We start from the raw sequence: 14094 nt of genomic DNA on the forward strand, positions 1-14094 counted from the left end.
ACAGAAATTCCATGAAGGACGTTTTGTGGCCATTCTGTAGCAACAACAAAGCAAGTAGGTCCTGCAGACAAAATCTTCCATTAGTAGTGAAACCTCCTTAATAAAGCATCATCCTCTGCAATGCTACAACTGTAAAGCACCAGGCTCTTAAGACTCTCCTCAAGTTTGAAGATGTTAGGAAAACACCTATGGAGCAAAACCCAGAAGATGCCTGGAGACGAAGCCACATACTTCTAATGGAAGACAAAATCCCTTTGACCCGTTTGACAGGAAAAAGCACCAGCTGTGATTACCTGTACAACAAAAGCACATCTGAATGGTAAACCTGGTAGCCCCTACCAGGAACAAAGCATTACACAAATTGTAAACAATTGCCCCTGGCACACTGTTCCATTTGACTTCCTAGTCTGAAAGGTTGGTCATGTCATAGGTTTAGCTAAAACTTATGATATCTCATCCAAAGAAGAATGTGCTTCACCAAGTGGTGGTTATACCATTGCTTGTACAGCACAAAGGCCTCTAGAGATGAAAAGCAATGTAAGGTGCTCTTCAATAAAGTTTTTTGTGGCTTATCACTTCATCTTATGGAAAAACAAAATGCAAATTAGGGCATAGGCATGTTGGTATAACCAGCTATAATTAGAAGCCCACATCAGCTTTTAAATTCCAGTTATTGCAGAAAGAGTTGATACTGGTGTTATGTTTATCCTCATAGTTTGGGATGAAAAGGGATCTTTGAGATCACATTCTGACCTCTTTCGAGACAGTGATGAAAGCTCACACCTAGTAAATTTGTGCAACAAGTTCATGATGATTACTTCATCTTGAGAGCACATTTCTGAAGAGCAATCGAGGCTTAACTCAAAGGAATCATAACTATTAAAATATCCTCAACATTTTCCACATGAAATTGTTTCATTTTGTCATGATCATGAATTGTCATGATCATGACAAAAAACAAACTCCCCACCCCCAATGGTTTTACTACTTGTTTCCCACTAGTCTCTTGAGCTTCTAACATTGGTTAGCACTTAGTAGGAATAAGTAACCATACATTCAGAAGGACTCTCTTCTAAATAATGTGCATACTGAGATTTCACAGAATCAGCTAGGTTGAAAAAGACCTCTGAGATCATCAAATCCAACTTAGCACCTAACACCACCTTGTCAATTAGACCATTGCACTCAGTGCCACATCCAGTCTTTTCCTAAATACCTCCAGGGATGGTGACTCCACCACCTCCCTGGGAAACCTTTTCCAATGCCCAATCACCCTTCCTGTAAATAATTTCTTCCTAATATCCAGCTTAGTCCTCCCCTGGCATAGCTCAAGACTACACCCTCTTGTCCTGTCACTTGTTGTCTGGGAGGAAAAGCCAACCCCCACCTGGCTGCAGCCTCTTTTCAGGTGGTTGTAAGGAGTGAGAAGGTCCCCTCTGAGCCTCCTCCTCTCCAGGCTGAACAACCCCAGCTCCCTCAGCCACTCCTCACAGGACATGCTCTCCAGACCCTTCATCAGCTTCACTGCCCTCCTCTGGACACACTCCAGCACCTCAAGGTCTTTCCTAAGCTGAGGAACCCAGAACTGGACACAGCACTGAAGGTGTGGCCTATATCATTGGATTCAGCCCATGCATCCAGCCTGTCCAGGTCCCTCTGCAGAGCCCTCCTACCCTCCAGCAGATCAACACTCCTCCCCAGCTTGGTGTCATCGAAGTTTTTCTTGCATAAATCCAGCAGTCACTCACTGTAAGACATATTTACCAGCTCCTCTACTCTTCCTGTAGCTGTTCCATGAACACTTCTGAGTTTAACAGCATGCTTTTTATAAAGAGAGAAAATGTTTTCTGTCTATATTTGTCAATCAATCTCCGCTGACGATTTTTTTTAATCAGTTGGCATTTTCCACAGAATTTGAATAAGTGGTAGAGATTTCAAAAGATACTCCAGTTATACTAATTTTATTAAACTCAACGACTATGCAGAGAAGAAAGCACCCCTAGATGTCCCTAGGGAGGAAAGGGCTGCACACAGCAGCTCTCAGCAGCTTCTGACTGAAAAGCACATAAATAGAGTCTGCTGTCACACTGTGCCACCGTTTACAAACATGATGCTTGGGCTGGTGGGGCATAAAACTGGATAAATCAGCAGAGACTGTCAAACAACTAAAGGAGTAAAAACCATACACAGCAAGTACATCTGCAGCTGGATACAGTCTAGCTGAATTGTTGCCTCTGTTTGAAGCTTGTATGAAATTATTACAAAACCATCAGCTTAAAAGCAATACAACAGTAAAATAAGTTAAAATTAATTACAGGCATTACTGCCTCCAAAAGCACAGCATCCTGACAATTTCTATGCTCACTGCAATTTCTTTCAGAGTATTTCCCTTTTCTCTTAGTATTTATGAGAACAAAATTATTAGATAAACTAGCAACCTACCTGGTAGGGCAGAAAGAAATGGGACAGTGAAAATGACAGGTCTCAAAGTGCTATAAAATTAACAATGTGTATTGAAAGATTTTTAATCTGACTCACAAGTGCTTTTTACATTACAAATATATAATTGGCAAAATAGATGAATTTTCCCACAATTGACTCTTACTGAAATTTCCAAAAAATGGCATCCAAGTCAAAGGCTGACACCACGACAGACAAGCAGGGGGACATACAGTTGATACCAGGTGATTTTAGCACTGTGGATTCTGGAAAGTATTCAGTTATAGCACATAACTAGTTGCATTCTCAGTACAATAGTGTACCCAGAAGCACAAACATGATTCCAGATGGAGTAGGACAAGAGATACTTTCTCATTATTGCCACATCCACTGTATGACTTTTTGCAATAACTTCCTCTCAACAAGTTGTTCTGTGAACAATGAAGTTAATGACAAGTGTTTCCTAGGTATTGCGTACCATGTCTCTACTTTCCTTATATCTGAAAAAAAACAAAGAAGCCCAACAAAAAAGAAATCGTCCAACCTCAACACTTGGGGCCCTGCAACTTCCTCTTTACCCTCCAGCTTCCCCTGTTTCTATACTACCTTGATGTCTGTCCCTAGCTCTATTCTGCTACCTAAATATCATGTTGGCAAGTGCTGCTCTTGGAGCAACAGATAAAAAATTTGCAGAGACAACTGTAATATTTGCGCCTCATCACATTGCTCCTTTAGAAACTCCTCCATTGGTTTTGGATGGTGCCTGCCACAGAAGCTGTAGAAATCCCAAGAGTCACTCAGAATAAAACAGGGCGCAAGCTCACCCTTGTATTATGCTAAATACCTTGTACTCCAAAGGGAAGAACCTTTTGATACAGGTTGTGTTGCAAGACAGCTAGCTGGTTTTTCCTGAGGCCCTACCTCAAATGTAATTGAACTCTTCCAGCTGGTCATCATTAAAGGACATCAGTGAAGTAAAAACTGCAGACATTTGGGGCACTGACAGCCTACTGAATGTGCTAACAATTCACAGTTCTCAAAATCCATGCACGTTTTACAAACACAGGCACTACAGGAATGCTCTCTAATGCCCCTAAAGCACCCTGTGACCTCGAGCACATTTAGAAATAAAATCATTTACCATAAGGATTTATGCTTGAATAATTTGCCTCCATTTATAATCCCAGTCTGTGCACACTCTGTGTAAAACAGGAAATACTGTCACGTTATTTACACAGCAGCATTTACTGCTAAAACAGAATGGCTTAAGACTTACATTTGAGTCTTTAATTACAAACTGAGTTTTAGACCTATTCCAGAGAGTTATGTGATGACTATCCAATCTCAAAATGGTGAGCACTTTAAAACATGTTCTGCTGGAGAAGAGTCTAATTGAAGTTGCTGTTGATTGGGATTACAGATAAAATGACACTTGTATGTGATTTGCATAAAGAATTTAATGAATAGAGGAGAAGCACTGAAGAAACACTGAATACAAAAACAAAGAAGCGTGAAACAAACTTCATTTAGTGGGAAACAGCAGCAGCAGAAGACATTTCTGTATATCAGAGGTTTAATGGAGAACAGTTGAAACTTGATTTAGGCTACAAAATAGTCAACAGAGGCTATGGTGGGGATGGAGAAGCACAGCAGAGACTGTGTAAATGTACTGTTATAAGAGCTGGGAGGACAAAAGAAAAAATTAATGCACTATGTTAAAGCCTTATAAAGACAGATAGCTCTTCTTCCCCCCTGCACTCCCAAAACCCACAGCACTGCAGCACTTCATGAAAAAAGTACCAGACACTTTGTGATTTAACCTCTGAGCATTTTCCCCCAATCAGTTTGTTATGAAATCAACACCAGATAAAAAGCATCATCAAGATGCAATCCTGCAGGAAAAGGTGCAGCTTGATGCAGGGTTTGCCCTCCAGAGAAAGGAGACTGTAACACATTTAATGGATGCATGAGTTTATTCAAAATGAAGCCATGAAACTACTTCATGCCTTCATTAGCATTCCTTCCCAGGAGTAAAGAGAAGCTGAAATTTTTCAAAATACTTTGAGTTCACCTGATCGATGCATACATACATGGCCTTCTTGTATTTAGCAATATTTTTTCCCTTAATTGATGCAGGTCATATTTTAGGCAGGAAAATAAGCTTCATTTGACTCTGAGGTGAGTTCAAAGCTGGCTGCATGTCTCTGCAGTGGAATGGAAACTTTTCTAAAGCAACACAAATGTATGTTCTCTAAACTGGAAGCAGCAAACCCAAGAGGGCTGGGTGGCTCATGGACCCATTAGGGATGTAGGCACAGCACCAAGAGCTGTAACATGACAGGAAAAGCAGCCACTGCCAGCTCTGGCCTCCAACAGGAGCTGCAGCCCTGCACCATATCAACACAACCATCAAGAGCCTGAGACTGAGCACTCTGGCTCACAAAGCAACAAAACATTGCCTCCATGAAGAAACAACCCTAGGTTCCTGCTGGCACTTTGGGAGAACACCAGCTCCAATTTGGAAAGGAAAATACTTCTTGCAATCACAGGAGGAAACAGCAGACCTGCATCAGACAAAACCATGTTTTCCTCTTATGCTTTAGATTAGGATCCACACTGCTGATCCAAAAGCAGGAATGGCCATTATCTCAGCCCTTCCAAGCAGACTTGATATATGTAACTTTGCCCTTCATGAGTTGTGATCAACAAAACAAAAAGGCTGAGCTCTGAAATTTTCAAAATGAAGCATCATTTACCTTAACCTTAGAAACATCATATTGCATAAGAGACTTTTAAACAGTTACATAAAGTCAATATGCTTTAGGGCAGCGATTGTCAACCAGTGAGCAGCAATGCTCATGGACAAGGAAGTTCAGATCTATAAAGTGAGCCATCAGAGAGGAAGGTCAGATGCTGCTCACTGCATGCTCTGTGCTCTATTCCCATGGCAGGGAAGGCAAGGGAACCACCACCAAGTCTCAGGACTCCCACACCTAGGCAGAGACCTTAACCACACCTGACAAATGAAACCTTCTTCCTTACCTCCCTCTTCCTCTTCAGAAGGCTTTTAAAGCCCACAGATCAGTCACTGCTCTTTTAAGAATCCCTGAAGCGGTGATCTTGGGGATGTCATACCTACTTATTGTCTCCTCTCTTGCCTGCTCATGTAAACTGCCCATTCAGCTTTGTTCCACATGGTCGGAATACATCTTGTGGAGCCCTCAAGAGAGCTGCACAGCATTTAATTTATAAATTAATGCAGAGCAGCCACATCTTCCATACCAGAGCTACAAAAGCTCCGCTTTCCAAATAAAATTTCACCATTGATAATGTATTTGCAGACTTATGAATTGCTTACTGGAGAACTGTGTTACTACATGTGAAAGACAGCAGTGGCCTCTGAAGCACATATGTTGTTATTTAGCTATATAGATTTACTGGGTGGGAGAATAAAAGAAGCAGAGGGGAGGAGGGGTGAGCTCTCCAAAGCAGATGTTTCTAAGCTTTTTTAAAACTAAGAGACAAGACATAAGACAACACTTGAAGGAGCAGCTGGGGACACCGAATAAATACAGACATTTAAATGTGACTAATTACATACACATGCTGGAATTCTTAGAGGATGATCAGGGAGCCAGGCTCCCAGCTCACTCTGACTTTCAACAGGAGTTCAGCAGCCTGCTCCTTCGGGCATGCTGCAAGATGTCATCTTGCTAAATACAGAACACTGCCTCTAAATGTTGCCTCTAGTAGCTTAACCACAGCAAGCCTGTAGATTGCTACAAAGCTATCTACAGGAGCCCATCTCTTTATTAAACAAATACAAATGCATGTATCTGTTGTTCCTTGCCTGTGTGGCTCTGACAGATGAGACAAAGTTGTCTGGACAGCCCAGAGGCCGTAAAGCCTCTGGGGAAGAACCTTTCTGTGCTAAACACAAATACATAGCCCAAAACCTGCTCTAGCAATGGTGGGGAAAGGTTTACAAAAAGTCTAGGGATCCTTTCCGAGTACTTTGGTTGTAAAGCAGGAAAAGTTTCTGTACCTGGGATGTGGTGGCCTACATAAAAAATTTAGGGAAAAGTACATACCATTGATTTTCAGATGTATTCATGTAATATGGCTAGACACACACTGTTCATGACTTAGTTCAAACACCTCCACCCAGCACGGCTGCAGAAAGAGAATCTTTCCCTGCTCATTTTCCTTCTTCTGTATTACAGAAAAAGAAAACTGCAGTTCCTAGGACACATAGGATTAAGGCCTGTTTCAGCTTAAAAAGCATGAGGGGAAAAAAAAAATACAACAGTGCTCAAGCAGCCGCCAGAAGCTGTGTGTCAGCACAAAGGGGTGTGTACGGACACAAGCAGCCAGAAGCATGGGAAAGTCTTGACCACTTCCTTCCTGGCCTATCTTAAAAATCTTCATAAAATTACAGATGGATTTCTGGCAGGTGACAAACAGGAGAGAGCCTTCATCTTACAGCCAGTGGAAGATGAGGCCAGATGCTGATAGTCACAACAAGCAGTGGCTGACTGTGCAGAGGGCCAGGAAGGCTGTGGCTGTAAAAAGTATGGAGGAACACAGTGCAAGACCTTTTGTGAGTGAAAGACAAAAAGGAGAGAAGACAGACCTACTGAGTAAGACTTTCTTTTTCCCAGCACTCAAGGCGACTCACTACACAGCACAACATTGTTTAGTACAAATGCAGCTACAGGAAGGTACCAAACCACGAAGTCCATGCACATTGTTTTTTATCTGACATACTTGGGCAAGGGTCTGTGGTCAGCAGGCTGTACCTCTGCTCTCCCTGTACAGTGTGAACGTACACATCAAGAGCCTGCATCCCAAGTCCTGTAACTGGGATACAGGAAACTGATGGGGGTCAGTCACAAGGACCACCAGGTTTTGCACCAGGTCCCACAGGGGGTGCCCACAGGTAGCAAACCTTTCCCAGAAGGAGCATCCCAAGTGAGAGCTGTGGTTCTTACAGAGTGTGACAGATGAAGTTGCTGGGGGACACAAACAGTGTGAGTGTAGTGCCTACATCTGTACTGTCAATGCAACTTTTAAAACTACTAATGCTTCTCCTTTTAATCTCTTTTGCAGGGATTCAGTTCAGGAGACTGTGCTGTAGCAGCTGGCTGAGACCACAGCCTGTGATGAAGCACAACAGCTTAGTGGTTTAAGACTAAATGAAAGTACTGAATGCTTCTTAAGGAGAAGCTATTAGGTAACCGGTTTTGAACTGAATTTTTTGCTTCCTCTGCAGGGGCTAAGGAAGCACACTTGCCTTTTGCATTTTTTAATAATCTACTACTTAATGTTCAAGAGCTCAGCACTTAAATACTTTAATTTGCCCTTCCATTCAGATGAATTTTTCCATCCATTCATCCAGCTGACTGTCCACAGCATGCTCCACCGGACTGCAGGCTGGCTCAGCCCCAGCTGCTTTCCAGGCTTTCTGGAATGCAGAGGTGGCAGCAATGTGAACAGGCTCAGAGGGCACACTGATTAAGACCTATGGGTAAGCTCATATCTTCTAGAGAGGTAAAAAAGTTTTCTAATTGGGCCAAGTCTTCATTTAGCCTACATACGTGGTCTTTGAAAACAAGCACTACTCTGGGGCTTAAAAAAGCAAGTGTCTCTAAGGTATTTTTAAACAGCTGCCCACTGGATGCAGCAGTTTTTGTTCTCCCTGCAAACCTGAACTGTTCAACCGGTTATATGCATGAGGGAATTTGCAGGGTAGTGTTCATCTCTGCAGCTAAATGCTTCATTTAAAACAAACTATATTTTTTTTAAACAAAGTCAAGGAATTTCACAAGACAAGCACTAGATTCACCAGAACAAGTCAGTTTTTTAGATGAAGTGATTCTAGATTCTTGCTCATATTTTTACAGTCTTGTCTTATTTGCTCACTGTAACATCCACGAGATATTCATAAGAAAATCAGTTATTTTCACAACACTCAATTGGAACCTGCACTTCCCTAGAACACCTATCTCTGCTTTGCACTCCTGACCTACCTCTAACAAAGGTTCTGCCTCTCCTGCCTTTGCTGCTCTCCTCACTGGCAAATTCCAGCTACAAAGACATTTAGCTGAGCATTGCTTAATTACCACACTCTTTTCTTACAGGCTGAAGAGCTAGAACCAAGATGTCTGTGAACAAACCTGCAAGAGATTTCAGATCACATGGAAAAATGTTAAGAGCTGCAGTATGCTATAGACCTTCCTGAAGCAAGCAGTGTGGCATGAAGAAAATGCTGGACTACATTCTTTTTTTTCCCCATGATGTAAACACTCCTCTTCATCATTCTCTTCTTCCTTCTCACGACTAAGACAGATGGCCATGAAATCCTGCATCAACAGAACTACATACTCTAGAAACATTCTTCTTTCCCAATTTTCTTATTTGAATTGCTAAGCTCTACTGCCACCACTCAAATAACAAATAAATGTGGAAACTAGACAAAGCCAGAGTGTCCAGGTCAGATATCAAAGAGAAGGTGGCAAAGGGAAAAGACAGTTTCAGCACACAAACGCTTGCTTGAGCTCTGACTCGCAAATTTTGTTTCTAAGACACCTGGGCTCATTATGATTCAATGGCTAAAACCTCATGATTTTTCTACACATTGCAGCTAATACACTGAACAACACCTAGCAAATCATGGTTACAGAATGCTTCACAAACCAATCTAAGTTTTTTTTATCTGCATTGTAGAAAGTTAATGAAATAGTCTTCATATCAAGAATATATAAGCAAAAATTTGAATAAGTATTTAAAACCTGTCTGGCCAAATGAATAGAAAGCTAGGAAATTACACTGTTAATGTAGTCATTGCCTTACTGTTATTCATGAAGCAAGAAGCTGCATGTATTACATATTAAGAAGGACCTTTTCAGACACCTATTTCCAGCATTTCAGGAAGTTCACTGAAAAATCCATTGGTACTATAATTTTACAGGGCCCCACTTAACCAAAGACAAAGCCTTTAAAAGACAGCTGGCTGTGGTATGACACACTCTCTCAGAATAAAACAAACACAGGCAAACACTTCTGAAGGTCCTTCAGCACACGTCCTAACTATTCAAAACAGATGGGAGCAGAAGGGCATTTCAGTTAATCTATGTTTGCAGAGTCACGGACATCACAGGATTTCAACCCACAATTAGGGTTCAAAGGATGAGGACAGAAGGCTCTGTGGCTGTATCACATCTAAGGAGTGCAGTACACACTTTCAGAAAGGCCAAAGGAAAAAAAAACCCTCAATGTGGTAACCAGGACAACTGTGCTCCTTTCCCTGTCTAAACACACTACCTCCAGGCATGCTTCAAGGAGAGTCCAAGCTCAGTGATAAACCCACTGTCCTGTATGTCCCACACACATTCACCCTCTCTCTGACAAAGAAATTGCCTTTTCCCACCATCTACTTCCCCTTGTCCTGCAAAGCCTTAGGACCAATAGCAATACAAGCAACACTTAAACAAAAGATGCCAGCCTAGGACTTGGTAGATACAGATTTGAGCTCTGATTTCTCAGCATGTGTGTGACCATCATCACCTGGTCATATTCAAATTGTGCAATGGAGAATGACACAATGAGAGTCCTCAGGTAGCAGCTGGCTGGGCCCTCCAGGTGGTACACAGCTATACTGATATGGCAATTTTTGTTCTCAAAGAGGTTGAGCTGTGTTTCAGCAGCACTGTGCCCTGGTTAACAAGTTCACTGGAGCTCAGAGCCTCCACAGCAACTTGCAGTTGACTATCCCCTGGTATATCTCCTGCCTCATGAGAGCAGACTGTAGAGAGGAAGAGGTCAAATGTACCTGCTGCAGACCTCTGGAAGGACCTGCATGGACCAGAGGGAACATGTACAGGCAGGCAGGACCACTTACCCCAGCACATCCTCATATCAAGAGTGGGCCTACAGTGATGCAGGTCACCATATGGGTCACCTGCATTTGTTAACAGGTCCTAGATGTAAAGACTACCAGGACAAAGCCTTAGCAAAGGCAGCAACAAAATGATACTAAATACTGGTCTGAAAATTGGGCTGGTCAGAACTTTCCTAGCAGAGCATTTATCATATTGACACGACTGACATAGAAGTGTATGTGTATAATGCCAGCAGTGTGATTTTGACAGCTCTTCTGCCAGAGAACACAAAGCATTCCTCACAGAGGCAAACCAGTTCTGCCACTGCTTCTGAGGTAATGTGAAAGGCTTTGGTGTGGCCAGAGAGCAGCGGTCTTCCAGACTCCTCCCCAGAGGACAGAGAAATCTTTACTGCCATTTGAGTCCTGTGGCATCTCTGCTGCAACTTGAATGAGACCAGATGGACGATTCTGAGGCCGCTTTAGTAAGTGATAGCAAACTTTTAAGTCAGCTCTGTAACATTCTCACCACACAAGCTGTGCAACAAATTTACTTAGCTGGTAAGGTCCTTAATGCAAATTAGAAGGACATTAATATTACCCTTTGATGTCTTTTTAGTATTTATGCCATGACTAAATTGGGTAAGGAACTGATTAACATTTAAGGCTATTAGGAAGAAAATTACATAGAGGGAGGGAAAGGGAAAATGAAAAAAACTCACACGCTAAAAACTCATAAGGATATTTCTGATTAGGAACATTCAGTGTTCAACTAAATGTGTTGATTCTTCCAACTATTTTTAAATGAAGCACTGCAGACTGTTTGCAATCAGTCTGTTTCTCATAACTTCACAGCTACGTTTCAAGTCCTACCGAGTTGCGAGCTTGTGGCAGACAACACCAGTGTCTGTTATGACTTCACTCAGTCTCAGCTCCAGGTGGACTTTCCCCTGAAACACACCAAAAACACCACAGGAAAAGTTAGTTTTATGCACAGGCAGTCACACCATTCCAACTTCAACCAAAGCAAGCCAGTTTGTGCAAGTAATTCCAGGAGAAGCCTAAAGATTAAATAAGAGTTGTATAGCTCATGTCTTTCTACTGCCAGAAAATCCAGAGTAGTAGTCATTCAACTAAATTTGGGTGCATAATTCCCACCATTATAATATAAGTTGAACTGATGGAAGGATATGGAGTGTCTATGGTCTGACACAGAAATGTTGTGCTGAAGTTGTAATTAGTATTTTAAATATTAAGCAAGTATCTGCAACACTATCATTAAAAATAATATCACGGAAGTGTGTTATAAATTACACCTACATGTTTTAAACATTATTAAGAAAATCTATTAAGCAATACAAATTGTAAGACAAGTATCAATAAAATATATCAAACAACTATTTTAGAAAACTACATAATGTTCAATCATGTTGCTAGTGTTCACAGTATCTACTGTTACACAGTCTTCAACTCCTTACCATTACATCATTTATTATGACTTGGGACAAGATATCATCCTTCAATACATTAAGAAAATACAGGCAAACATGAATACCAACTGCATTCCTTTTACTAATTCCATTATATTTCAAAATGTGAGTAGTCACGCCCACTGACAAAAAGTCCGCAGCACTTTAACAGTGTGTACACACTAAATGCAAAACACATTTTGTTATTGACCAAATCTGATGTGCCAGCAGTGCCCAGTCACTCTCGCCAAATTATCATAGCCAAAATTGAGCCTTTATCATTACTCTCCCCTCCACCTTTTGTACTAAATGATGCTAAAATCTACCCTGCTAATTAGACACAGCTCTAACGTGGGTATCATCTTTACCTCAAATCACACAAAATTCTTTTGCCATCCCTTTTAAAAGATCTTCCAGATTCAACCTTTGCTCTTTTTGCACAGGAACAAAACTCTTGCCAGCAACTTCCCTACCTTTTGTGACTAGTTACTACAATCTCCTGCTCTATGGGAATGTCTGTCCTGGGCAACAGAGAAGAGTGAAGATGAAACCCTGGCCTCAAGTTGCACCTGTGCTGCTAGATTCCCTTTCCCGACAGCAGATTTGTCTGGACAAAAGCTGGTGAAGGTAGCCCAAAGCACAGCAAGGAGTGCAGCAATAATTAAGGAGCATGGACACAGAAGTGCAGTCCAAGGTCATTCCCTGGTCCTCTCACTGTAAGAAGCACAAACACTTGACTCAGTGCGTGAATACCTGTCCTGAAGGCACCTATGAGGCATTCTGTTTCTTCCTGCTACAGTCATTCCCTCTCCTTCCCAGTGTATGTCCCTTATTCAGGACCATTCTTTCTGCACCTTGAATGCACACTTCATGCCTTCACTCCTCAAACCTTTACCATCTACTCATACCTTCAGTATTCTGACTCAGCAACACTTTTTCCTATCTGAGGGCTGGAACACAGACCCTTCAAGTACACGTGGCAGACAATACTGGTCTTCATCCAGAAAACAAGGAGACAGCCTCTTCAATTGAAGACAAGCTCTTCAATCTGTATCAAGTTGCAGAGGCATCACAGCAGCTCACTGGCATTTTGAACAGGGAAGAACCCACATGAGTGTGTGAGTTTCAAACAAGACTTCTGCCATGTGGCTTTTGTATAATTTTAAACAATTAAACCACCACCACCCTCAATGCAAAAACCAAACTTTGCATTCAGCTGTCACTCCTGATTTGTGTTCCAGTGACACAGGTATCCTCCTTCACCCTACCAGTGTGTGCCAAAGTCAGCAGCTGTCACTGGCTTCCAAACTGAAGCCTGTACTCATGCAGAAGACCAGGACTCCTCTGCACAAATGCATAAAGCCACTTCTAGACTCAGCTCTTCAGGACTCAGTACCACTGCAATGCCTAATGCAGCTGTACATCACAGGGGCTAGGCACATAATCAGCTAAGAACTCTGCTTAAGCAGAACAGCTTTCTTGCTTTTGTTTTACTATATTTTCCTTACTCTTCAATGTTGTCTCTCCCACTGGTTGCATATTCTATTACAGGATCTAAACCACTGAACTCTGAAGAATAAATTTATATTATGAACCTCTAAAAGCCACTACTGCTATCTTTGTTGATATCCTGCTAACTATGAGAGAAATTAAGATTAATATAAGTTTTGAAGGAATTAAGAGACAAGAACAGAGATTTGGCAACTCAGAGAAAATATCCCTTTGTAGAAAAATACCAAGGTATACAAGTGTTTTTATAGAAATATTTCTTCTGGTCTTAAACAAACATGAGACAGACCCTTCTCAGGAAAGAATGCTTCAATTCACTTAGATGAGCCTGAGAGCAAACTGGCCATTTGCTCAACCTCACACAGACTGAATAAAATGGAAGCTCCTCATTTCAAAAATCAGGTTGAAAAAAATATTTTTAAAAATCAGCAGTATTTCACACATTTTCCTAGCTACATTAAGCATAAAATGATTGTGATGCCTCGCATGGGCTAAAAGCCATTTTTTCTTGTAGCTTTCATCGTTCTCTTGTGAAAGCTTTGAAAATGGTCAGCTGCTCCAAGAGTGACTCCAAGCTTCCTACAGCAAAAGGAGGTCATCGGATCACTGGGACCAGCAGCCTACAACTATTCCCAAAACACCTTCCAGTGTTTTACTCCCAGTTAAAAACTCAAATACCTTGAAATAAGGCTACAGCAACATGCTTCCAGGCTTAATTTACAGAAAAGGTTACTCTTACATAAACAGAATGCTTTTCCCAAAATCAATTATACCATTATGCAAAACATAAGGATTCAG

At 41.6% G+C, this 14094-nt stretch overlaps 1 protein-coding gene across 3 annotated transcripts in view; it reads right to left on the reverse strand.

Annotated features, from left to right (window-relative positions):
* Positions 1-14094, reverse strand: part of RASA3 (RAS p21 protein activator 3) — a 130188-nt gene that overhangs the window by 45633 nt on the left and 70461 nt on the right. For all 3 annotated transcript variants that reach the window (XM_030954049.1, XM_030954040.1, XM_030954058.1), the window contains exon 5: positions 11192-11268. In XM_030954049.1, coding sequence (XP_030809909.1) covers positions 11192-11268 — 77 coding nt within the window. The remainder of the gene's footprint in view (positions 1-11191; positions 11269-14094) is intronic.

This window comes from Camarhynchus parvulus, chromosome 1 (assembly GCF_901933205.1).
Source record: "Camarhynchus parvulus chromosome 1, STF_HiC, whole genome shotgun sequence".
Classification (NCBI taxonomy): domain Eukaryota; kingdom Metazoa; phylum Chordata; class Aves; order Passeriformes; family Thraupidae; genus Camarhynchus; species Camarhynchus parvulus.